The 25,619-nt window shown below is 39.0% G+C and overlaps 2 protein-coding genes across 3 annotated transcripts in view; both read right to left on the bottom strand.

Moving 5' to 3' along the window:
* Positions 1–1,534: 1,534 nt before the first annotated feature.
* Positions 1,535–10,402, bottom strand: zgc:123278 (uncharacterized protein LOC641569 homolog). The gene is made up of 5 exons (XM_057837521.1): positions 10,397–10,402; positions 3,854–3,938; positions 3,692–3,757; positions 3,429–3,592; positions 1,535–3,360 (listed from the first exon to the last, which is right to left on the bottom strand). Exons 1-5 carry the CDS (start codon positions 10,400–10,402, stop codon positions 3,247–3,249), a joined length of 435 nt encoding a protein of 144 aa, XP_057693504.1. The 3' UTR covers positions 1,535–3,246.
* The window catches only part of LOC130915948 (GTPase HRas), a 46,417-nt gene continuing 24,632 nt past the window's right edge, over positions 3,835–25,619 (bottom strand). The window contains exons 2-7 of one of the 2 annotated variants that reach the window (XM_057836230.1): positions 20,649–20,699; positions 17,635–17,793; positions 14,965–15,143; positions 13,835–13,994; positions 10,397–10,521; positions 3,835–7,128 (exon numbers count right to left, since the gene is read on the bottom strand). In XM_057836230.1, the coding sequence (XP_057692213.1) occupies positions 10,402–10,521; positions 13,835–13,994; positions 14,965–15,143; positions 17,635–17,745 (570 nt within the window). In that variant the 5' untranslated portion in view covers positions 17,746–17,793; positions 20,649–20,699 and the 3' untranslated portion in view covers positions 3,835–7,128; positions 10,397–10,401. The remainder of the gene's footprint in view (positions 7,129–10,396; positions 10,522–13,834; positions 13,995–14,964; positions 15,144–17,634; positions 17,794–20,648; positions 20,700–25,619) is intronic. The other variant, XM_057836229.1, reaches the window with a different exon arrangement.

The raw sequence follows: 25,619 nt of genomic DNA on the forward strand, positions 1-25,619 counted from the left end.
CTACAATATATAGGTTTTCCCCTCCTTTTCGGTACACTCCCTGGACTGTTCCAGCGCATGGAGCTTATTTGGGAATGTGTGGGAAAGCTACAGTACACAGAAGAAACCTATCCATAATTTCAAGCTTCAAATACATCTGTCTCTATTTCCTCAATGTGTCCAAGTCCTGTACGACGCACTGTCTGCACAGAGGTGGGTCTTGTGTTGGTCATTTCACAGATCTGCACAAGCAAGTGCATTTCGAAGAAGGTGTGATCCATTCGCTGGCAATCACCAGTCACATTCCATTCTCATTTATATGTAGCTCGCTAGCGGGGATTTGGTTTGAAGAATAAACTGATTTGTTCAAAGTGCGCAAAGATTTATGTATATGGAACTCCAAGCAGAGCTCTACGGGCATATGATGTGACGTTGAAGACGGAGATTACATATCTGGCCCAGGGGTCGCGTTAACCGAATATTTTCCGTCGTTGACCGGTTTTTTAAAACGGTGACGGAAAAAACTGAAGTCCGTCCGTCATTTTGACAGGTTGCAATTCACACCCCAGACCACAGGGTGGCGAGTGAGCATATTAATTAGCTATTGTCTCTCTTGATGCATGATGTCGTTGGCTATTCAGTCAGAATATTGTAGCGTCACCGGGGTCTGGCGGCGGCACCGTGATTGACACATCAACGCGAGGTTCTTATTGGTGCACCCGGTGTGCCAGCGCCTCATCCAATTGGTGGACTAGATTGCCGCCTGTGTATAGACCCTTCTCACGTGACGTCACAGCCACGCCCCCGCGCCATGTTGTCCGTCTACTCATCATGTTAATGCATTAGCGCTTCGTAAATTCCTCCTATTATGGCGTGTTTTTCTGCTTGTTAACATTAATAATCAAAATGGTGAAGTCGTGTGTAGCGGTCGGTTGCAAAAACAGAGAAGATAGACGGAGACACTTGAAGTTTTACCGTATTCCGAGAGACCCTGAGAGGAGAGCGAGATGGACTGCTGCAATTCGACGAGAAAACTGGGCTCAAAACGACTACCACAGATTATGCAGTAGTCATTTTATATCTGGTAAGATGCATTTAATATATATTTAGGGCTGAGAACCACAATTAAGATTATTGCTAGGCTAATCGCCGACAACATACAGTTTCAAATTCAAGATGGCTTATTTCTTCCACCATCATTACATTTGAATAATATTTAGCTGGTACCAAGTGAAAGAAGCTGGCGTTGTGAATGAACTACCTGAAAATATATAATTATAAGGGGATAATAAGACAGTTGTCATACAATTAATTTACAATTTCACTATTCAGGTCAAAAGCCAAAAAATAAATTCAACTAGGGACAATCTGGAGTAGTGCTATCGCACTTCATATTTATTACATATTATATATGTATGTAGTGAGAGTGCTATCGCTAAACTATATAAACATTAAAAGCCCTAGCTCCATTGACAAATGACATGAAATACATTAGACTTGACAGTGGATGTTAGCAAGAACAAAAGATTTTGAATTGAACATTTCGTAACTCACCTTCCCGAGCACAAGATAGATTCCTGCCGAATTTTCGTGGACGAGGACCTGTTTCACCCAACCAGCAACGAAGTATTTATAAGCATCCAAGCTCTTAAAGTTTTTCAAACTTTCGTGAGAATAGGCTGATTTTGTGTGGACAAGATAGTTGTAAATATCAGTGTAGAAGATGTCAGGCAAAGACGGCGAAGACAGCGGGTCGAAAAACATCGATTTAGGCATCAAATATGGATCTGGCGAATGGATAAACTGAAGCTTTTCCACATAACGCCTTTTATGCAACCCATCCAATGAGTTTACAGCGTCAGATAACACCGGGGCTTCCATGAATTGCTCTATAACTTGCACGACTAATTGAAAACAATGAGAATAGGTCTAAAAAATACGGACAATATGGCGGCCGGATACACCGCTACTCACCTACGTCATTTTGTGACGTAGGTGAGTAGGGTCTATAGACCGCAATCACATGACGTCACAACTCCGCCCCCCCTGACTGGGGCCGCCATATTGTGTGTCAGCTCGTTGTGTTTACACATTACCGCTACGTACATGCCTCCTATTACCGCGTGTTTTTCTGCTCGTTAACATTAATAATCAAAATGGTGAAGGCGTGTGTGGCGGTTGGTTGCAGTAACAGAGAAGATAGACGGAGAGACTTGAAGTTCTACCGTATTCTGAGAGACCCGAAGAGGAGAGCGAGAGGGACTGCTGTAATTCGACAAGAAATCTGGGCACCAAACGATCACCACAGACTATGTAGTAGTCATTTTATATCTGGTAAGATGCATTTAATATATATTTAGAAGATTTTGGGCTGACAACCACAATTAAGATCATTGTGTGACGTTGGTGATTGGGGTCTTTATAGTTGCCTCTTTTTCTTTTGGGGCGGAGTTGTTGTTTTGTTGGTGTTGTTGGCCGTAAGCAGAGTTAAAAAGAGGGAGAAAAATACCACGACTTCCGTGTCTAATTTTTCGCCGCCAAGCAAGCGTTACAATATTAATTAAAAATGAATGAAAACTAAATACTATTGAAAATGTCATCATTATCATTTTAAAAATTTAAGTGACAGGTAAAAATAGATTATGACCGGATTTTTATGACCCTGTCAGTCAAAATGACAGACAACGAAAATGTCTAGCGCAACCTCTGATCTGGCCTGTTAAGTGGGCCCTCGAACAGTGTCTTAATTCGATCGTTTGTGTGTGTTTGTGTGTTATACGCCCATTCACATCATATCCATAGCCACTGGGTTGAGTAGAAACAGTAAATTCAATGTTTTAATTTATGCAATGGTTCAGTTTTCAATGCATGTCGTTCCCAAGTTTATTAATTAAATACACCACACATCAACGGAGCTCCCTTCAACCAGGCCACCAAAATAGTGTGTTAGACCATCGCTCGAAAGTCAGATTTTGTCTGTCGAGGTGTAAGCTTAAACTGATTGTCAGTCACCAAATTGTCATGTGGGCTTAGCGAAGTCTTCGTTTACGCTGGAAAGCCCAGCTTTGTGCAGAACAGTGTGTCAATAAACTACCAAACTGGTGCATCCAGGCTAGTGCTTCTTTTATGCCCAACACACTTGTGCGTTCCATGAAAATGGAGCCCATGTTAGTGACTGTGGGGTAAGCCATGCTAACAAACCACTAAGGTTCTCTGTGCTGCTGCGATGGTTTTAACTTGTACTTTTTTTTTGGCTTATGGGTACATTTACTTACAGGATGCTTGTGTAGGCTGGGGATAATAAGGTCGCATACAGATGGGGGGGTGATCTCCAAACGTGGCAACCATCACCTGCAGAAGGCTCACCAGGTCACATTTCCCCTGAGAGATACATGGAAGGATTAGTGTATCCTATGCAGGGCTGGAAATCTATCACATGTACTGCTCACCTGCTTCCATTCATGCAAGTATGGCAACATGACGTCACCATTGCCTGAGACGTAGTTTCCTCGCAGGATCATCATCTCCCGCATTGGTCTGACATAGCAGATGGGGGCCGACTGAGGATAGCTTTCCTCAAGCCACAAATTTATAGGAATGTTGTAATTCTTATCTAATATAATGTCAGGGATAGTTAGAATATTAATCCTCATTGAAAGGATGTATAGTTTCAAAACAAATGACTTTTAAGCTTTAAAAGATTTATGCTTACCGTTAAAAAGGATGGGTATAGTTCCTGTTAGACTCATCAAGACCTTGGTAGTTCCGTCATTGTAAACTGTATCAAGCAACATGACTAAATTGAGTATTTGCTAAATGACACAATAATCAAATGAGAAGACATTTTTTGGGGGGGGGGGTGTAAATTTCTTACTATATTTATCCATTACTGGAATAAGGTCTTGGAAGTGGATCAATGCAACATGGATTTCATGGGCCACATGACTACGAAGATATGTCTATACAACAGCAAAAAAGCAAGCACAAAAGTGAATATTTACTAGTGACAATATATCAATATGGTGATCATTGGATGATTACTTTTTTTTTTTTATTATTATTATTCTATTTTCTACCTGTCCTATTCAGCTGCTAAATGATTACCTTTCGTAATATCAACATATACACACAGTACATCATATTCTCTTACCTTAGGTAGCATTTTTTTAATGGTGTTTTTGCAGGATGTCATTATTGTTGGATCTTAAACCAAAAATTGCTCCAGTCTTTTCTTTCGTTCTCAACAAATCTCACCAACCTTTGTTGTTTTCTTGTGTTTATAGAGAAGGATACAACTTTATGACCCTTAAAAGCCAATAAGAGAGCAGGGTCAGGTTAGTGCATTCACGTGACTTACAAACCATAAAAAAATATGTACACAACACGGCTCAAACAAACATCTCTGCTCTGTGACCATTGAACAAATGCAATAAAGGTCATTTTTTTAAATGAATATAACCATTATTGTGGTTTTTTGGTATCTAATGACAATTTCATATCCTGTCAAAAACTAATTTATCTGTTGTTTTTATTGTTTTACTGATAGTGGTACAGTATATACTGTTTAGGTAAACCACTGATACAAGGTTACACTGCTTTATTCAATAGTTATAAAATAATGTATGGTATATACCAATAAGTTTAATTTGTGTTACACATATTACATTACATAGTAATAGAGCAGAGTACCTGTAGTTTTTTTTTTTTTTGTCGTTGTTCAAGATCTCACCTGTTGGTAGCAGCAAAGGGCAAAAGTGAAAGAAGCACACATGAGATAAAACAACATATTTACCATAATCTTTATTCCTGCCCCACTAAACATTTGACATTTTTAAAGAGTACATACATCTTAAATAGCTGAACAGACATTTTTTTTTTTTTTTTTTTTACAAATTCCAACCACACTTTCATTCTATAGTGTTCAAGGGAGAAGGAAGCCCTTGAGAGCATTGCAAATAGAGGAGTCCAAACCTCTAGTCTTTTAGTGACACGTAGATTCGGCTTCACTGGCTAAGTATCCATGCGGCAACAATACAAGACATTCTAAAACCATGAGATTTTATGCATAGTTTTGTGGAGTTGTGGCAATAGCATGGAGTAGACAAACAATAATGGGAGATAACAAAAACAACATTAAAAACTTCCTATCATAATGTTTCAGGTGGCCCAGTTGGAACCACATGAATTACAAACATAGATGAATACTTTCAAAAGACACATTCACAGTTAAGTTCTGGATGTTTATTGACATAGCATGGGTGTGCATGCTAATTATGACTTGTAACGTGTGGTGGGAAAAAAGTGAGCTCACCTACACACTACATCGGGAACGATCCTATATGTTTACATGGGATGTGAGTGGGATTTTAAAGGACTAAAGTCACTAACTCCAACAAATTAAGCAAAAGAGTGAGGCAATTTGGCTTTTATTGGCTATATACTACATAAAACCTTTCTCTTTTCGACACTTCAGTATGCTGCAAGTTGACCTTCAATTTCTATACAGTGCATGTCTTAACCCAACATGCTTTTTCTGTAGTTGCACACAAAGTAAACAACAGGCAGAACTTTTCATGTGCATATATAAGAAGCTACAAAGTACAAACAGGTAAGAGCAATCTTTTGAATTAAGTAGCAAATGAATGCAGTAGTACAGATTATGAGCAAGTCAAGTTTGAGAAACACAACAGCGCACCCTATTATCCAGCATTCATTACATATATTAACCACTCACATACATGTACAGTATACACATGGTTCTTGAGGGTAATGAGTTGTGTGAAAAGTTGAAGCATTCTGAGGCATGTCATGTGTTTGTGTTACACTCGGCAAAGGATGAGACTTTTTTAAAAACTCTGGAATGAGGTTTAGAAGCACACAGAACACTTATAGCATGTTCCTTCCAAAATAAACCATTTCTACCGAAATCCTGTTTGTGTAACTGTGCAAGCGTAGCATGTTGCTCCAATCATACTAGAAAAATTTCTCCAGATGAAGCAACTGTGCAAATGCACTGTACCCTCCCTAACAGTGCAATGTAATTTGGACAGATATGCATCTTACTGCACCAGCAACAATGTACTATGCAGTAACCATTACTCATGACTGATTTTTTAACATCAAACATTATTATTACTACTAACTTGTAATCCATAAAGACAACTCTTGCAGAGAATTTAAGGCAGTTTATCAGAACTCAGACTTGCACTTTTAATCCCAATTCGCTATTTGTGCAGGTAGTAGAAATTTATGGCCTAATGGATTTGATGTTACTTGTTCACACACACACTCAAAAAGAAAAAAAAATCCAATTTAACTAAATAGTAAATTGAGTGCATTGCTATAGCACTTTATATACAGCATAGTGACAAAAATGCTTTATAAAGCTCTGCATTTCATGTCTTTCATAACCCTTTTTCAGTGAATATTTTGAATGGAAGTCAAATAAATGGGGTGCCTTTGCCTGCTTCCTCGACCTAGGGAAACAGCCTTATAACAGTACTGTATCGTCAAGTCTTGAAAAATGCTTGCAGTAGCTCTTTGAAATAAATCAATAGTGCTTAGTCATTTTCAATTATTCCTCCCACAAAAATATGTTCCAGTTCTAAACCAAAATGCACATCTTTTTCAGCAAGGCTAACTGTTAAACAATAACAACACATTCTATAAATTCCCTGGTCAGCCTCCACTTTTAAAGGGAGGTAGTTGGACTTTATTTTTGAAGTGGGTCACACAAGTGGTTCTTGAGTAAACATGTCCAATGACTTCTAATGCCCAATGTGAAATGAGCATTTCAGGGTGGGGTGAAAGGGTCCGAGTCGCCCCCTGTAGGACAGTGTTGAGACTGAAAACAATAAGTTAGTTATGAAGAAAGACCATGTTGGAGTTGTCAGTGATTAGTGGTGTTGCTTGCAGGCTGACAAGGTTTAAAAAAAAAAAAGACGGTTGGCTAAGCTTGTTCAGGCAGCCACATAGGCAACAGTCCATATCCGCCTGTCCATAAAAAGGGCTCTGGTTCAGCGTCTTCTTGCAAGACCAAAATTGCAATCTTTCTTTTAATTTTCATTATTCAGTTTTTTTCTTGCTCTTTTCAAGTCCCTGCTGTGAATTCTTGTGCTGTAGCATTTCATTCCGAGCAGTGCAGGAGAACTGTAGGAATAATGCGAGGGTAAAATGTATGAATGACATTGTGCTGGTATTATACTCAAAATAGGAAAACTAGCACCTAAATTTACACGAGTCAGAACGAGCTCCATATAGGAGTGTGGGCGGCGTAACTCTTTGAATACAGACATTGACCAAATATGCCATTCTCATTTTATGATATTAAATTGTTGACATTTTAAATTTCAATTGAGGAGAAGCAGTACATATCTGACATCAGAGGTGTTTTTCCAGCAATGTAGCATTCCTTTACATTATCTGTATTATTTGGTCATTATCATGTATGAACATTATCAATGGGAAAAATGTCTTTGCCTAAACCAAACATGAGAAAACTAAGGAGGAAAACAAAAAAAAAAGCTTAAAGCAGTAATGTGAAGTAATTTCTTCACATGCCAAATAGGGTCACAAGTAAAGTAATTAAACATTGTCCAACAAATAAAGCATGAAAAAATAATTTATATGTTGTATATTTGACAAAATAATCGTGTTTCCTAAATTCGAGCCTGAAAGGGGACGAACCCGGAAGTGATACGTCACACCGGGAACGCAATGGCACCTCCATACATAAGGCCGCCATACAAAGCCCTTCAAACAATGATTCAAACAGCGATATAAGCGACAGATCGAGCGCAAGGAAGGAGATCCAAGTTTTTGAAGAGTTGGAGGAAGAAGAGGCGCTTGGAATTTTATGTTGGACCTAACATGTATTAGCCAGACGCTAATCAGGATGCAAACAATGTGCCTAGACTACCTGACATGGAATGGACACAAGACCCATCGAGATTACAACATTGGTAAAATGTAGGCTGTTATTATTTTCATGATTTGAAGATGCAGGCATTTGCACATAATTTTATGTTTTTGTCAATCTGATGACATTGTTAAAAAAAAATAATAATCAGACTTCATGTTCATTTTGGCAGATCTGGCAGCTCTCATGCATATAAAATAATAATATAAAAACATTGGGGGGAAAGAACGAGATGAGTCGTTGTTATATCTTGACCGAGTGACCCACACGACACCTTTATTGACTTTTACAATTTTACTCAACGTCTTGCCAAGTGACTCTGAACAACTTTTCTCTCTTTTAGTCAAGGAGTAAGGCACAAACAATAACAAATCTAAATGACATGCGTACCCTCTACTGGTGAACTCCCGTATTGCAACTAAATAATATTCACTATATCACAGTCGTCGATGGCTTTCTCCACTTTATTGTGGCAACAATAAGAAAACAAAGTGGCGTCTAATGGCATGAGGAAATGTATTTTTTTCAAACAAGCGAACAGATTACAAAGCACCACTTCAGTGTTGTCCCGAGACTACATTTCCCATGATTCACTGTGTGACCTGCGCGCTCGCTGATTGGCTGCGAGATTGACTCAATGCCAACACGCTAAATTGTCACCTGTCAGCGGCTCTCGCGAAACAAACTAGAAGGCTATCAAGCGATCACAGTGAAAGAAACGCCGAACCGTACAAATGCAATGCAATGCTAGAAGCATGAAGGTGGAAATACATAATACAAATACAAATAAATGTGCACAAACTCACCGGCGGTGTGTGTCTCTTACTGCAACGTGACCGTGAATTACCGCGACGCCGACCCGCTTACGTGCACAACCACACCCCTTTCCCGATTGACAGTGGATTAACCCTTTCGGACAAGATCGTAGATGACGCACAATTTAAACACACTTAACCTAGAGAACGCAACAACAACTATGATCGGGGATTTTCATGAGTTAACTTTCGGCTAACGTTGCTAGCTTATACTGTTCATTCCACAACAGTTGGCAGCTCTGCTTTGACAAAGTCATCAGTCATCTATCCAAAAATCACACTTACTTTTTGTCAAATCTTTGATCATAAGCAGACCGGTTAAGGAAGCAGGCATCTTCGAAGTGTTTGCAGCAGAGAACACTACTCGATGATGGCATGAAATTCATTCGCTTCATGCGAACGAAAGATGTCCATTTACGTGCCCTGCTATCCTTTGGCCACTCATACAACTTTTCGTTTGAGTGAGAACAAAACATCGCCGCACACCGCCGTGGCATCTTACCGAGAAGAAATGCAACAAACAATACTGTTCTATGGCGGACTTCCCTCGCACTTCCTGGTGTGACGTAATTTCCGAAGATTTCCGAAGATTGCCGAAGAAAAGCATTTTCGTTGTCAAGGGCGTTGCTATGGGTTAAACAAAGAATCTGGAAGGGCTATGTTAAAAAAAAAAAGAAAATATGCTTATAACGGTTTAGCCATTGATATTATTCAAAAACATGGTTGGCCAACCTTACTTCACATTACAGCTTTAAAGACCGAAAGTAATTATGATATATTAATGGGAAAAATACTGTTTATTATTCTGCTGTATCATTTTTGTGCATTCAGCCAAATCTGTCCATGTACAAGCACTCTGGTTACTTCATACCTATTGTTTGGCATACTTCAATCTACATATCAATTATGCAGAGAAAATGCAGCAAAAGTTCATTACATAATAAACAGGTGCAAAACAACCAATTTTCACACAACAAAAATAAAGCTCTGAAGTCTAAAATAAATATTGAAAAACTAGTTTTGTGGCTATTAGCCTTACTTGAAAGTGGGAGGACAGGGGAGACTCGTGTGAGGTTATGTTTTAGCCTCCCGAGACAGGGAAAATGACACTAACTGAAGTGTTACCCAGAGAGGGCAGTATCTCCAAAGGGAACCTCGGTTACACGATTGCATAAGAAGAACAGCACAATTGCACTTTTTTTTTTAAAAAAAGGAACAGATATCTGAAACTAGCAGAATAAATTGATGTTTGATTATTAGGTGGCAGTATTCCCAGGAACACTATTGAGCTTGTTAAAAACGAACAGGTAGCTGAGGCTAGCAAAATAATTCAAGTTGATGTTTGATTATTCAGAATAACAACTTCCAAGTAGCAAAGACGCATTGCCTACTTTGCCCCTGTCCCCTTCTTCTTTAAATCTAATCTCACACCAAACTCTATGTCTTTATTACATTTGCAATACTGTGACGAGAAGGTGAGCCATATATGGTGATTGTTCGTGCACCCAAAATCCTAATTTGCTGTTTGTGTCGGCAGAAGTCAAACATATTGGAATGGATTTGTTCCTTGAACATTTGCATAAAATAACTCCAGATTTAAAGTCATTGAGTCTGTTAATAAATCTATATGTAATTCAATCAAAATGGTAAATTGACCTCACTTCTAGGGCAAAAGCAGTCTCACCTTCATCATGATACAACACAGCGACAGCTCATACAGTCCTGACCGCTCTCATCCGGTGGGTTCAGCTTCCTCAGTTTATGTTGCCTAATTTCTCTGACCAGTGTGTAGAAGGCATCTTCCACTCCCTGTCCACACACAAAAAAAATACGCATACAGAAATGACAATATGATTAGTTTCCATGCCCTATGTCTTCCCATTGTTTTTTTCATTTAAATGATTGATCCCATAATCAAGTAAAATGTTTGCGTTCTTATTTAGAAAACCGATTACAATTTTTATAAAATTAATCTTAAAATGGTTGTGTTGCATAACAAAATACCTTCCCTCAGGGTGTGCAAAGCTTTCAGGAGAGTTCACCATGGAGAAGTGTGTCAATGTTACCATGGCAATCATCTCAACTACATTTCATCAGAATATAACAAGAGCAAAAAAAGGTTGTCGCTTAACTCTGCCATTGAAATGATAGACCTACAGCCAATTCAGTGATGAACGGGTTGGTCTTTTTGTCGATGATGATGATGAGGTAAATAATGCACAACAGTGAGTCATATGAGAGGACTATGCCTCTATGTCTTTTCAAATGTGTTTCTGCTCTCCAGCTGAGGTAACCTGAATCAATGAATCGATTTATTGTGTCCATCTTGACTTGTGATATACAGTTTGATACTGTGTATAAGTAAATAAAGACATATACTGTAAATTGTTGGATAATTATCCTGACAGCTTTCAGCGTGATGCACAAAGAGGTAGGTAGAGTAGCCAAAAATTGTATTAATATTGGGTCCGATCACGTCATTTTCAAAGTATCGGAATCGGCAAAAAAATATCGGCCATGCCTTTTTTAAAAAAATATATATATATTTTAATTAAATCGTTTTCTAATTGTATTTAACGTTACAGACATAATACGTTACACTCATCCAGAGTCTTTAGTTTAGGCTTAAGGCAGGGTTATCAAAAATATCCCGATAACGGCGGCAATTAATTTATTGAAAAATGTGTCACGTAAAAAAAATTAACGCAATTAATGTATGCGCTGCACGACCCTCTCACTCATTGATGCGCTCAATGTGTAATGATGCCATTTTACCTATATTGAGAGATAAAAGGCAGCGCTAAATGAGTAGAGTGAGTTTTGGCAGCCTTTGGAGCCTTTCTTCAATTGGCTAAAGCCTTGCAATCCCTCTCCCTATGATTAGAAATATCATGGGAAGCAATGTGGGGAAGCAAGGTGGCAAATGATCATTGTCTAAACACGAAGTTATTAACACCAACTAGTTATTTCCCAAAGCAGAGAAGATATATCCATTGGTAGCACGACGCACAGTCATGGTTCCACTTCCCATCATGGTTCCACTTCCCATCATGCATTGGGGCATGGCTGCAGTATGATTTACTGAAAGCTCAACAAATACACTAGATGGCAATATTTAGTCACAAAATACAAAGTCACAAGTCTTTCTATCCGTGGATCCCTCTCACAGAAAGAATGTTAATAATGTAAATGCCATCTTGAGGATTTATTGTCATAATAAACAAATACAGTACTTATGTACTGTATGTTGAATGTATATATTCGTCCGAGTTTTATTCATTTTTTTCTTAATGCATTGCCAAAATGTATATGATCGGGAAAAATTATTGGGAATGACTGGAATTGAACCGGGAGCAAAAAAAAGCAATCGGATCGGGAAATATCAGGATCGGCAGATACTCAAACTAAAACGATCGGGATCAGATTGGGAGCAAAAAAGCATGATCGGAACAACCCTAATAATAAATTAATAATAAAATAACATTACTCAAATAAAAGTTGTAGTCCAAAAAATGTCCTCAAGTAAAAAAAGTATTTGGTCATAAAAATACTCAAATCTGAGTAAATACATTGAAGACAAACACACACACACAAAAAAAAAACAAAAAAAACCCCACCAAAATGGTGGTACATTTTCCCTGCAGTTAATGTTCGTTTGTAGCCCCGGTATTCTATATTGACTGTAATTTTCTGCCACACATCTCCAGTCCGTGAAAAAAAAGCCCATGTTACACCGGTCCGAGGTGCAAAAAAGGTTGGGGACCACTTCTCTAAAAGATGTGTACTGTATGTACTTCCTGCTTTCCGTTTTTAAATGTGGCACCATCCTGCTCCCATATTGGTCATAATTTTCCCATCATGCTTCAGTAAAGCGATTCTGCTCTCCAACTGGCGTATTGCTGATGACGTTTCAATTTGGGTGTCGCAGTATAATGACTTGCACAGGTGCGACTATGTTTTTGTTCTAGCACGCAGGTGTCAAACCGATTCCAGAAAGGGCCGAGTGGGTGCAGGTTTGCTTTCCAACCAATGAAGAGGACACCTTTTCACCAATCAGATCTTTTACATGTGTAATCAGTTAAACTTTGTCAGGTGCTACCTGTTTCAGTAGGAAGTTCATTGGTTAAACTCTCTGCACGGTATTGGTTGGAACAAAATCCAGCACCCACTTGGCCCTTTCTGGAATCGGTTTGACACCTGTGTTCTAGCAGGTCTTCAAAACGGTACAAGTCTCCTCATGTTTTTGTCTCATGAATAGTTATTAAAGCCCACACACGGTTCACTACATTCGTTGCACATAGGAGCACAGGTCTCCTCGTGTTTTTGTGTCACGAAGAGTGACAAAGGCGATAGGCACCATCTTGAAAGAGAAGGAAGCCATCAATGCAGTACACCTGTGAAGAGCGTTACTACTAGCCTTTCATGCAAGAGGAGTCAGTTTCATGATGAGATGGAGTGACTTCTCCTCTGGATTAAGGAAAAGGAAATTAATGGAGAGACAATCGAGATGGCAGTCTGCCACAAAGCCAAAGCCATTTTCGATCTCGTGAAAGAAGAGGACATCGCCTCTCTCAAAAGGGAAGATATTTTTTTTTTCCATTCTGTTTTGTAATATGTTCTATTATCAACTACATGACATGTATTAACACTTAGGTTAGGCATATGGAATGATTCAAATGTGTTTGCCAGTTGTTTTATTCTGGTTTTACCCCGATTACAAAATTTAATGTGGGGTTTCAGTAGTGCTTGGAGCAGATTAGGGCATTTACATGGAAAACGCAGAATTTTCAGGTTACAAGACTACTGTATTTCCAGAACAAATTAATTTTATAAGTAGAGGTACCACTGTATTTATTTGAAACTGTATGTTCATAAAATGTTGAAGCACACTTATGTTTCTTAAGTTTTCAGGACAGATTCTTTCAGACTTACAGTTGAAATACAATGGATCTGTCAAGTTTTTAAAAAATGTGATAAAAAAAAAAAAAAAAAAAAAGATGAAAAAGAAAAAATGTGATTAAATGTTCCCCCTTTGTCAGATCACCCCTGATTGGATAAAAAAAAATGAGCAAAGAGGTTTATGACATGCATATCATTTGGATTCAAGTTTCACATTATGTACCTGTCGTGTCTTTGCAGAGGTTTCGATGTAAGGGATGCCATAGGAACGGGCGAGTTCCTGGGCTTGCCTTGTGTCCACCGTGCGTGCTGGGAGGTCACATTTGTTGCCCACAAGCACCATTGGAACATCATCGGAGTCTTTCACACGTTTAATCTGTTCCCTGTAGGTTGTACACGAGACAAATTGGAGATATAATTAAACATTAGCAGTCTTGCGTTGTTTTCCAATTCGCGCCAATCATGCAAGGTTTAAATGTAGTGCCATGTCCCTTGTCAGAGAGTTCCCTGTTTTATAAGCAACAGCTGTTTCACCTCTGGAAAATCAAAAATTTAAGGAGCACTAGGACCCCGAGGAGGATTCAGTTCCTATCAGTTCAGGGGTTTGCTGTACTGCTGGAGGAAGGGGTGTGCTGGAGCGGCAGAGAGGGAGGGATGAAGATGGACGACAGGCAGGCTGCAAAGAGCATTACCTCATTGCTACAGCAGCCATCGGCTGACAAAGAGGAGGGGGTCCAATCAATCTATTACCTCCTTCCCCTCACTTACAGTGCAGCAGGACACATCCACATTAGTCAAAGTTAGACCATCTGTCATCAACATCACTAATGTTGTTTACCCGTCTCAACTTGTTCCTGTATATGTGAGTCAAATGAAACTAGTATTTTATAAGAAAAAGTACTTCACAACATTCTAACTGTGAAAGTGCATTTGTGGTACAACTTACTAAAATCTGTCAAAAATATTAGTGCTTTAGTTTTTCAAATATTCGATTGTATTTAGAGTACTTGAGTGACCTTTGCCGTGAAAACGAGGAATGTCACAAATTCAAAGGAATAGGGAAATCCTGCCCTCGTTGCCTGTCCTTGAGGGTGTCATCTCCAGCTCCTTTAATTGAGTCAGGATCGATGTCATTGGCTTGGTGCTGTAATCCTCCAGTTGGGGGCTAAGCTTTTTCTAGCCGTGTTAAATGCTAAAGCCTGACATCACCCAACCACTGCAGCAAGCTGGCACACAGTGGAAATGCCTTTTCCTTTAGACTCTCCAGCAAAGTGTACATAGAAATGTTCATGCACTTATTCTTGTTGAAAATATTTAAGTTAGAATTTGCTCACTGTTGTAATTTTGCCGCACCTGTATTGATGTATGTCCTCAAAGGATTTGGTGTTGTTGATGGCAAACACACAGAGGAATCCCTCCCCTGTCCTCATGTACTGGTCCCTCATTGCACTGTATTCCTCCTGACCTGCAGTATCCAGGATGTCGAGCAGGCAGGTTTCTCCATCAATAACAACCTGTTTCCTATAAGAGTCCTGCAAAGCAAACATACAATGAGATGCCATTTCAGAAATGATCTTGGCAGACGCCAAGCAAAAACGTCTTGAGATGTTTCAAGCACAACACGCAACACTTCAATTCAGTGAGCATCCCAAGTGTAACTGTCACTTAATATCGTTAAGATTATCCAAACTGTTTATTGTAGTTTACTTGGTATTTATCCTCTGAGCACGAGTTTTGATTTTTTAATTAAAAAAAAAAAAATCTATATGGCCGTCACGTGAGAATGAAATAAGTTGATGTACGCATTGTGACCTGACATTGCACGGATCACAAAACGTTAGCTTGAATGCATTCCATCGGTTGGGTTTATTTTGTTCAAACTTCTTACACTGCCCAGGGGCAGACTCAAAAGGTTACCAACTTTAATGCTGTTGTTGAAGACACTAATTAAAACCGCTATTCCATTACGACTCCATTAAACATGGACGGATCGGAATGAAATTTGGGAGGTATATTCTATGGATGTAAACTCATCGCTCCTATGAGCCCAATGTCTTTGTAGTGTAATGTATCCAATTAAGTATAGGTTGAACATGATTTGACAACCATCGTATTCCATTTTTATTTTATGTTTAACACAATTTCGTAACTTCTATGGAATAGGGGTGTACATTTACGCAATAATATACTTGCTCTTTAGATTCTCATTTGAGTTAATGGCCATTGATTAAGTTATTTATACTTGCAGTAGAGCAGGGCGGTAAACTGAAAATTTACCGGTACCGAAATTCTTCACGATGACCGACGTAATTTTGACCATGTCGGTGAATTCAGTGATTTAATAAAACAAGAAAATACAGTCTTTTCATCCCGCTTTGACGCTGTGTTGTTCGGACATTTTCATTCCCCTTTAAGAAAGCAGTCAGTGTGCTTACGTATGGAGTCACATGGTGATCAGGAAGCCAAACAAACAGAAGCCCGGTAGGCTAAAGCTAGCGGCTAACGCTACAAGCAAACGCGATGGAGTGCGGCTCAAGGGAGGTTCGCCAAACTTTCACCCGACACTAAGTAGACTCTTGGCGGCATCCCGACGGGAGTTCACCCGCTGTCCTCCCTTGTTCTCACGATTTCCGGAGAGGGGGCTTTCAGTGCTCTCTACTGGTGGCCAGGCCACAGGCTAACTTTAGCGGCTAACGCTAGTGGTTAACGCTACAAATGAACGTGATGGAGTCGGATAGCAGCTCTAACCTTGTCGAAACGGCTGAACTTAATGAGTGGATTGGGCACGAACTGCATCTAGCAGTTAGTAAGTCGCGTTATTTTGTATCTTTGTCTGTGTGTGATTTCTCTGATAGCTTTTGTGATGGTAAAGCATTTAGCATAAAGTACAATCCAACAGTGAAAATTATAATATGACCGTTTAATGGCCCCAGCTATTTTTCTGTATCTTCTTAATTCTGTGTCATTACTCCCATCATAAAATCTTAAATATTTCATTTGCAGAAGATCAATATAGCTTTAATGTGTGTGTGTCTGTTTTGGGGTTTATGTGTGCTTGCATGTATTAAAAAATGCACTGGGAAAAAAAAAACCCTGAAACCTTGAAGTAAACACTTGAGTAATTATGTCACTGCAGCCATTAACAACAAATTGTCTTTTTGAAGTGTACTGTTAAGCTGTAATTCATTTGTGTTACAAAGACATGTTTGCATAGGCATATTGATTTTGACAATGTACATTGTTCAAGCCATACAAGCTGTTATAAATGTTCATACTTGAATTCTTATTGTTTACAATAAATTTTTATATACTTAATGTTTAGACTGCTTGTACAATTGTTAAATAAAATTGAAAGCTGGTAAATAAATCACTGAGAAACAGTTAATCTGTATTTCATGCATTTATTCGGATTTTCAAATTATATAACGGTCCGCTTGAGCGAATTTATCGTCAGTTATCGTTATCGAGGTAAATCTGCTTAATTTACCGTGATACGTGCTTAAGGCCATATCGCCCAGCCCTAACTTGCAGGTCATATTAACACCACAATTCAGGAAACAAGTCAGAATTTAACCATCCAAAGTACAACCACTAAAACATGGGAGTGCCTTCCCTTTGTTTATTAGCGCATAGGAGACAGGAATGCAAATCCACAAAAAGGACATTGTCTGTCCAGTGGCAGGCGTGGTGAGAAAATGAGACCGAAGGGGGGGAGGGAGGCACCTAACCTTACAAGCAAGTATACGGGTTACTAAAAAAAAATAAAAACAAAAAAATCTAAAGGACTTGCACTCACCTAGACATTGTCTACTCCATAATTTCCAGATTATTCTAATTCGGGTATTTTCTGTGCAACAGAGTTATTCACAAGGCAAGTAAATGTATAACAGCAGGAATGCGCACCACCACAATGGCCATTGTAATACTTTCATGTTAAATAGTTTTGCTCTCTTCTTACTCTGAATTGGAGTCGGATTCTGCCAAGAATATGAAAAATATGTGGCAAAAGAAACACAGTTGTACCTCAATAGTGGGGTCATACTCATCCACAAAGTGGTTCTGGATGAGTTGGATGGTGAGTGCACTCTTGCCCACGCCTCCAGCTCCCACCACCACCAATTTATACTCCGTCATCTTTGTTGCGGTGGTTCACACACACATTCACGCACGTTGCTGCAGGAGCTGTACAAAAAGCAAGCAAAGAGAGACAGCTTTTTAGTATAGTGAGAAACCCAAAGCACAGTAGCAAAAAGGGACCTTCAAAATATTAAAACACACTTTTAGCTCTCTTGTATGAGCTGTTATATTTGTTGGATTTTATCCAGTAAATTTCCCCCCAAAAGGCGACTTATACTCCGGTGCGACTTATACATGTTTTTTTTCCTCTTCTTTGGGCATTTTATGGCTGGTGCGACTTAGACTCGGGTGCAATTTATAGTCCGAAAAATACGGTATGTAGAAATATGAATAAATGTACGAATTTACTGTTTCATGTATAAATATAAATATATTAGGGAGGTCCCGATCCGATCACGTGATCGCAAATCGGGCCGATCGCGCCATTTTTCAGAGGATCGGATTTGGGTGAAAGGGATCAGGTTTTTAATTTAAAACACAGTTCTATCTCGACATACATAGGAAATTCGTTGCAGGACCTTGTTTGTAAGTGGAAATGGTCGTATGTCGAGCAGGATTTTCCCATAAGAATACATTATAATTCTACGTATTAATTCGTTCCAAAGCCCGAAAACCTACACTAAATCCTTAATAAATATTGCTGGTGCTATTACAAATGGCAATTACACATAGCAAGACAAATAGATTAGAAATAAAAATCGGAATAATATTATAATAATTCCTGTAATAATGTAACAAATCTAATTCTAACGTGGCGGACGTTTCTTTGCGTGCTGAACCTGAATAAACCGCGAATACACCCCCGCCTTTTCTTGCTATCACCCCCCCCCCCCCCCCTTTCCCTCCAGTCATGACTGGTAGTTTTCCTTTTTTTTCGTACAAAAAATCCCTGCACGTGACCTGTGCGTTGTGTCATATCCTTGCCATGTTGTATGATATATGTGTGCCTACTTGTAACTTGCTCTGTAATTTCTGAAGAAGAGTGAGAAGTGGCGGCACGGAACAAGTCTGCAGCGGCCAGATGCTCACTCATCGAACTGAATTTCGATGCATCTGTTGTCATCTTGTGAGAGCTGATGTCAATGACAAATAAAATCTCTGAATCAATCTGAATCTGAATCTAGCTGACGTGACAGTGAAATAGAAAGTGGGGTAGAAATTTTAATTTATCTTTTAATGTTTTGTTGCTGGTGTCAACTGCGGCGGACAGTAGGCATGTTGTGTTGCATAAGTTGATGGAATAAATTATTAGAAACCTGACGAAGGTTATGTTAAGGTTACGGTGATGTTACAACAATAATAATTGTCACTTTAACTTATAAAGACCGGTGAACGGAGGTCGGAGGGGACAGCCGAGATCGTAGACATTGTACGGCCATATTGTCGAGCCAGTTCACGGATGCGCACACCACGCTCATATTTTTCTCTCATTTCCATCTTCATTTCAATGGTAAGCGTCACCTTTTTCCTATGTTACCACCTGTACTAACCTTGGAAGTTGTGTTTTTTCTCTCCAGAAAATCTGCCGTGCGTCCGTCTTCTGGCAAAACAAAGAAACTGCGGCGCTGTCATAAATCGTCTTATTTCGAGCATGTCGTCAGATTTTACGTCGAATGTCGAAAAGATCGTGTGTTGAAGCGATTGTATATCGAGGTACCACTTTATATATTTATGTTTTTCTGCTTCATGCTCGTACAACCTTTCACCCTTCCTCCTGCTTGCTAAGCAGTGTGACCAAACTTTTTTCTTGGTCATCAGTCCAGCTGGTTTTTGATACTTCAAGTTAACGATGATTGACAGGTTTATAGCTTTGATCTAGTGAGAGAAGGCCCTGTAGCTCAACGATTATTAACAATTAGATGGTTACACACCAGTCTGTGGCAACTCAGTCATTCTTGTCAGCGTGTGCGTCAAAGCCTGAGTGAATTTGAGGGAACTCATAAATAATAAAAACAAACATTTTTCTGTGTTATTCTTGTTTAAAAATAATTCACATTATGAAGGCGGCACTGTGTGTCAGTGGTTAGCATGTACACCTCATAGCTGGAGGATCGTAAATTCAATCCCAGCTCCTGTGTGGTGTTTGAATGTTCTGTGCATGGTATGCTGATTGAACACTCCAAATTGCCCGTAGGTGTGAGTGAATGGTTGTGTGTCTACATTTGCCCTGCTACTTGCTGGCAACCTGTTCAGAGTGTACCCTGCCTTCTGCCTGGATTTAGCTGTGATAGGCTCCCCCGCGACCCTCGTAAGGATAAGCAGTTCAGAAGATGAATTAATTGTATGAATGTTATGGAGAGTGATTAAAAGTATGGTGTTAAAAGTGATACAATGAAAATATGGGTGCGACTACATTTTGTGCTCGTGAACAATCAGTTAGGTGCAACCAATGCAAAAAGTAAGTGTGGAGCCTTGGCAATATACGATATCGCAATGTTAATTTTTTCCAATATCGTTCAGGCCTAATTTATATATATTTTAATTTTTAAGTGTATGTAACAGAATAATCCAGAAATACAATTGCATTGCCAAAAAATACAAAAATATATGCGTTTTATACTCCGCAACACTCACGGAAAATACGGAAGAGGAAGTACTGTAAAAAGCACAGTACAGTAATCGGGGTGAAAGTGGGCCAGAAAGGTCAGGAACGCAGTTCCGGTATAAGTTTCAGGGCCAGAACGCAGTTCCGGTATAAGATTCAGGGCCGGAATGCTGTTCCGGTACACGGTGCTTTGATTCCGAAACTATGACAGCAACTGTCAAAACGCTATGTAAAAAAAAAAAAAAAAAAAAAGTTATCTGAGTCTGACGATGATGAGTCACGTCAATGTGTGAATGCATGCAGCAAAGCAAAACGACTGGACTCATTTATCCGTTCAATTGACTGACATACTGACCTGTGATCAGCAGAGATAGTTAGCTCTGACTGGTTCAAATGTGCATGTTTTCTGGAACAGCAAAAAAAAAAAAAAAAAAAAATGGTTGTTGATTTGATGCGACAAAAAAAGGGCAATGCAACATAAAATGGATCAAATCTTTAAAGACCAAATGTGAAATAATTTCATAACATGCCAAATAGGGTCACAATTAAAGCAATTAAACATTGTCCAACAAATAAAGTATGAAACCAATAATTTATATGTTGTATATTTGACAAAATAATCGCGTTTCCGAAGTTCGAGCCTGAAAGGGGACGAACCCGGAAGTGATACGTCACACAGAGAACAGCGATGGCAGCCCTCCATACGGCCGCCATACAAGCCCTTCAAACAATGATTCAAACAGCGATAGATCGAGCGCAAGGGAAGAGATCCAAGTTTTTAAGAGTTGGAGGAAGAAGAGGAGGTTGGAATTTTTTGTTGGACCTAACATGTATTAGCCAGACGCTAATCAGGATGCAAACAATGTGCCTAGACTACCTGACATGGAATGGAGACAAGACCCATCGAGATTACAAGATTGGTAAAATATAGGCTGTTATTATTTTCATGATTTGAAGATGCAGGCATTTGCACATAATTTTGTTTTTGTCTATCTGATGACATTGTTTAAAAAAAAAAAAAAAAAAAATCTGACTTCATGTTCATTTTGGCAGATCCGGCTGCTCTCGTGCATATAAAATAATAATATAAAAACGTTGGGGGGAAAGAAGGAGATGAGTCGTGGATGGCTTTCTCCACTTTATTGTGGTGAAAATAAGAAAACAAAATAATAGCGGACTGCTGCCACATTCGACCGCGAAGTTTTGCTTCTCGCTCATCTCCCCCTCGCCTCCTACTACTCACAGCTCTCCAGTCCCAGCGTCTCTTAAACGGATCGTGCATAGTGTCTTGTTATGAGCTTTTTGTTGACAAAGGTATCGAACACACGACGTGCTGACAACTTTGCTTCTTTATTAACACATGGAGCTAACAGTACGACCACAGCTTGGGGCTCTCGGCAGGCTGTGCGGAGCGATAGATAGAGCCTGGTCTCTCTATTACACTCCCACGTCACGTGACCAAAACATGAGTAACGTTGCGTGCATTTCAGGGTGCCTCGAAAAACATTATATCAGAATATTACACGCAGTTAGGACATTACAGTATAAAATAAAATAATAATATGCATAAATCCATTTACACAACAAATCCCAAGAATTGCATGTAGTTTATGAAAATTAACGTCATATGAAAGACTCGGAGATTTGTTGGTGCACTGAGAAGCTGGACCAACAAATCACACTCCTGACATTAAAAAAAAAAAAAAAAAAAAAAAAAAAAACTTGAAATTTGCGGCATCTTGGGAGCAAGCAGCCAGGATCAAACGGTATTTCAACATGCCAAAAAAGACTGTTGCATTTACTGTCTTTTTTTCAAAAAGAAGGAAGATGGTTCAAAACGAGTCAGAAAAGCATATAGAAAAGGAAGAAAAAAGGAAAGTCCCACAGCATGGCAAGTGGGCATTTGCGTTTTGTTTTCAGCACCATTTTCTGAATAATGTAATGTCCGTAACTGTGTGCGGGCCCGTGAAGGGGCCATCGGACAGCAGAGTGGTGACGTAGTGGGAAGTGAGGAGAAGAGTGCGGTGTGAGAGCAAAGTTGGCGGTCGCATGTTGCAGCAGTCCACTGTTATTTTTGTTATTTGTGATTTAACTGTTGCCACAATAAAGTGAAGGAAGCCATCATTCACTCCTCTCCGATTTCCCTATTCAGGCGATTACAATATGTTCCGAGACCTGTCCACGTGCCGTCATCCCTGCGCTGTCATATGTACTTTGCGTTCCGGCACCTTATGATTTACAAATTACGGTAAGCACTGTTCCACAACAGTTGGCAGCTCTGCTTTGACAAAGTCATCAGTCATCTGTCCAAAAATCACACTTACTTTTTTGCAAATCCTTGATCATAAACAGACCGGTTGAGGAAGCAGGCATCTTCGAAGTCTTTGTAGCAGAGAACATGACTCGATGATGGCGTGAAATTCATTCGCTTATACGAACAAATGATGTCCATTTACGTGCCCTGCTATCCTTCAGGCACTTGTACAACTTTTATTTAGATTGAGAACAATCCATCGCCACACATCGCCGTGGCATCTTACCGAGAAGCAATGCAACAATACTGTGTGTATGGCGGACTTCCCTCGCAGTTCTCGGTGTGACGTAATTTCCGATTTCCGAAGATTGTCGAAGAAAAGCATTTTCGTTGTCAAGGGCATTGCTATGGGTTAAACAAAGAATCTGGAAGGGTTGCGTTAAAAAAAAAAAAAAAAACGAAAACATGCTTATAATTGTTTAGCCATTGATATTATTCAAAAACATGGTTGGCCAATTTACTTCACATTTGGTCTTTAAGAGCAACGAAAGAGTTAAGGAGGCTCATTTATCATATCTAGTTTTACTTGCTCTGACGGGGAGGTTCAGAACATCTTAGCTGTCAATGTGCGCTTTGGACTTATATTTGTTCATTTATGTTAGGCTACTTATTCATTTCCTTATGATTTAAAAAGGTAAATGTTTACGCAATCTTCAAAATATATTCCATTTCACTCTACATAATATAAGTTATTTGTACTTATTTTTCTGAATGTATGTTACTTATATCTTTGTTATGAAAAAAGAAAAAAGAAAAGGTAAATGTTTACAATAACTTCAATTTTAATATACATCCTATGTTCTTAAGTAGTTAAAATTGAGATATGTATGTGAGATATGTACTCTATATGTATTTAGTCTGTGAGGAAATGAGGGAAAATAAAAATTAGGAGATGGAGGTTGGGGTTATTGCTGTTTTTGTTACTTTTTCTTTTGCAAAATATTGGAAAAAAAATACAATTTTGAATGAAAATCAGTTTTTGTATGTGTTATAGAAATAACTGCTAAAACAGCTTTATTTGCATTTCAGGAGTTTAAGAAGTTTGACCCCCCCCAAAAATGAAAGAAAAAAATTAATAAATAAATAACATTTCTGGCTCCGTGGTGACCTTCACGTTGGGTAGTTCCGGCAAGAAATTCTAGCCACTTTCACCCCCGACTGTAATATGTTTGGAACTTTTGTTCAAATAAAAACAACAACAAAAGGAAAAAGCAACTATTTTTTCGGTATCGGATCGGGACTAGTATCGGCAGATTCTCAAAATCAGGTGACTCTTGACTCTGACTCGGGTGCAAAATTATGTGATCAGAACATCCCTAATATATCTATAATTATATATCTATATATTATAAAACATTATTTAATTATTATTTTAGATACTCCATTACAAATTATGGGGGGAGAGCGAGTGAGAGAGAAAAAAGTTGGGATAGGGAATGTTAAAAATGTGCTGAAGTTACTCAGCGTTCTACTCTCCCCGCTCTGTGAGAAGCAGACAGAAAAAGGAACATGACAAAGGGAGATCTCTAGGATTCACATTCCTCAGGGGCAGCTTTACCTAAATTTAGAGTCCTGTTTGTGTGCTCTATGGGTCATTTATTTCACAGCCTCTTTGTTGATGTCTTCACTAAATTCAAATATACTTTTTAGAATAATGAGGGATTTTCAAATATTGTCATCGAAGGGAATGTCGGAAAGTGCAGGACACTGCAATAAAGTCGTGAGAAAAAATGTTTTTCTTCTCTCCTTATTACTGATTTAGAAATCACCAAAAAAAAACATGTGCCACATGTTATAACAAGGGTCGGGAATCTTTGTCTTGCGACTACTACTAGTACTTCTGGTTTACTGAATGGTCCAGACACAAAGTAGCCAACGAGTGGCAACACCCGTCTCAAATGGCTCACAGTACGCATTAGAATATAGAATGTGATATATATTTGAGCTCTATCATTGGTTCATCAGCTAAAGCTTCCAAATGAAGCTATCGACTGATACAAATTTTAAGAACTGCCAATCGCTTATTTCGCAAATTTGCCACACGACAGGACAGAATCTCAGTTAGCGGCACATGGATAAAATGTTCAATTTTAAGGACTGTCAAATCGCGATGAATGGTCATCCTATCGATGCATCGATTTGTTAAGTAACAGTCCAATCAAATCAATCGAAAAGCATAGAATCGATAAAGATCATCACTCATACATATGCCGCTTTGTTGAAAAGAATGATTTTCATTTAAAAGTCTGAATGTTCAGTAACAAAATTGACAAAAATATCAAAATTGCTTTGTAGTTGTCATTTCTTTAGTAGAAAAGTAACTGGTCCTGTACATAATTTTTGATCTAAAGTGTGCACAAAAGTGAGTACACCCCTTGCATTTCTGCATATACAGTGCCTTGCAAAAGTATTCGGCCCCCTTGAATCTTGCAACCTTTCGCCACATTTCAGGCTTCAAACATAAAGATATGAAATTTAATTTTTTTGTCAAGAATCAACAACAAGTGGGACACAATCGTGAAGTGGAACAACATTTATTGGATAATTTAAACTTTTTTAACAAATAAAAAACTGAAAAGTGGGGCGTGCAATATTATTCGGCCCCTTTACTTTCAGTGCAGCAAACTCACTCCAGAAGTTCAGTGAGGATATCTGAATGATCCAATGTTGTCCTAAATGACCGATGATGATAAATAGAATCCACCTGTGTGTAATCAAGTCTCCGTATAAATGCACCTGCTCTGTGATAGTCTCAGGGTTCTGTTTAAAGTGCAGAGAGCATTATGAAAACCAAGGAACACACCAGGCAGGTCCGATATACTGTTGTGGAGAAGTTTAAAGCCGGATTTGGATACAAAAAGATTTCCCAAGCTTTAAACATCTCAAGGAGCACTGTGCAAGCCATCATATTGAAATGGAAGGAGCATCAGACCACTGCAAATCTACCAAGACCCGGCCGTCCGTCCAAACTTTCTTCTCAAACAAGGAGAAAACTGATCAGAGATGCAGCCA

Source organism: Corythoichthys intestinalis, chromosome 5 (genome assembly GCF_030265065.1).
Source record: "Corythoichthys intestinalis isolate RoL2023-P3 chromosome 5, ASM3026506v1, whole genome shotgun sequence".
NCBI classification, from domain to species: Eukaryota; Metazoa; Chordata; class Actinopteri; order Syngnathiformes; family Syngnathidae; genus Corythoichthys; species Corythoichthys intestinalis.

Coding starts and splice junctions, on each gene's coding strand:
- zgc:123278 (XM_057837521.1), bottom strand. Junction 3,758..3,853: donor TCCAGTAATGGATAAATATA/GTAAGAAATTTA, acceptor TGCTTGATACAG/TTTACAATGACGGAACTACC. Junction 3,593..3,691: donor TATACCCATCCTTTTTAACG/GTAAGCATAAAT, acceptor ACATTATATTAG/ATAAGAATTACAACATTCCT.